Below are 1,152 nucleotides of genomic sequence, written 5' to 3' on the forward strand. Positions count from 1 at the left end.
GGGATCGAACTCATGCTGCAGTGACTGCGGATGGCTTCATAATGCTGAGACTTAACCCTGCACCACCAGGGAGAGAGCGCTTCTGTGACTTTTAAAGGAGGGTGGAGGATCGTGGAAAGGGGGTTGAATGTGTATGTATATACAGGGGGCAGAGTTGAGCAGGTGTGCTGACACCTCTTTTTACCCCAGTTCTGGATGTCCATCGTGGCCACCACAATGCCCATACCCTGCGGAGGCTTCATGCCTGTGTTTGTGCTAGGTGAGTTCTGATGGGAAGTGTGGGATCTCACTCGCAGCTGCAGTCCAGGGTCCTGGGGAAATAAAGAGAGGTCTGGGATGCTGGGAGCTTGTATCTGGTCTTCTATTTTTGTATCCCCAAGGGTGGATTGGCTCAGAAAATATAGAAGATAAAAAACCTGCATCTGCAACACGTGCCTTGCTTTGTCGTTCTTCCAGGAGCTGCCTTCGGAAGGCTGGTTGGGGAGATCATGGCCATGATCTTCCCGGATGGCATCTTGTTTGACGGCATCATCTATAAGATCCTCCCTGGGGGCTACGCAGTGATTGGTGAGACACACCCCACGGTCCTGCAAACAAACCCTTAAGGGCTTTTTCTTACTCACAAAGAATCGCGGGGGATGATTAGCTGGGATCTCCCCAACCTACAGGTGTGATCATTTGCTGGGGACAGAGAGAACATGACAAACAGTTAAGGAACATGGGCTATGGGTGTGTCACCTGGATGACCCTGGAGCAACATAGCTGCCTTTCTGACCCTCAGTTTCTTTCTTCTGAGAGTCTACAAAAATCACTTTTTTCTAGTAAAATCTTTGGAGTCCTCCAACCAAAAGCCATGCCTAACCACCTGAGGGGCATGGATAACCTCCAAAATGATCATGCCTCCTCCTTCCCTCTCCTTTTCACCAAAATCTGTATCACCTAAGGCCAAGCCACACTTAGAGGACTGACCGGCTCCACCGCACCCACGGTGAGCTTCCTCCTTCCCCTCAATAAATGTCACATGCTCCTTTCCCCACCCTCCTGCCCCTGAGTGGCCTCCTGTTCTCCCTGCTGGACACTTACCAGTATTCAATCTCCCGTGATAATTTGTGCGCTCTATTATCATGGTTTATGTTCTCAGATATATTGTGA

At 50.1% G+C, this 1,152-nt stretch overlaps 1 protein-coding gene across 1 annotated transcript in view; it reads left to right on the forward strand.

Moving 5' to 3' along the window:
• The window catches only part of CLCN1 (chloride channel, voltage-sensitive 1), a 28,611-nt gene that overhangs the window by 16,790 nt on the left and 10,669 nt on the right, over positions 1-1,152 (forward strand). Inside the window, exons 13-14 of the mRNA XM_004694406.2 lie at positions 190-259; positions 457-567. Coding sequence (XP_004694463.1) covers positions 190-259; positions 457-567 — 181 coding nt within the window. The remainder of the gene's footprint in view (positions 1-189; positions 260-456; positions 568-1,152) is intronic.

Source organism: Condylura cristata, unplaced genomic scaffold (genome assembly GCF_000260355.1).
Source record: "Condylura cristata isolate star-nosed mole 26May11 unplaced genomic scaffold, ConCri1.0 scaffold00042, whole genome shotgun sequence".
Taxonomy (NCBI): Eukaryota; Metazoa; Chordata; class Mammalia; order Eulipotyphla; family Talpidae; genus Condylura; species Condylura cristata.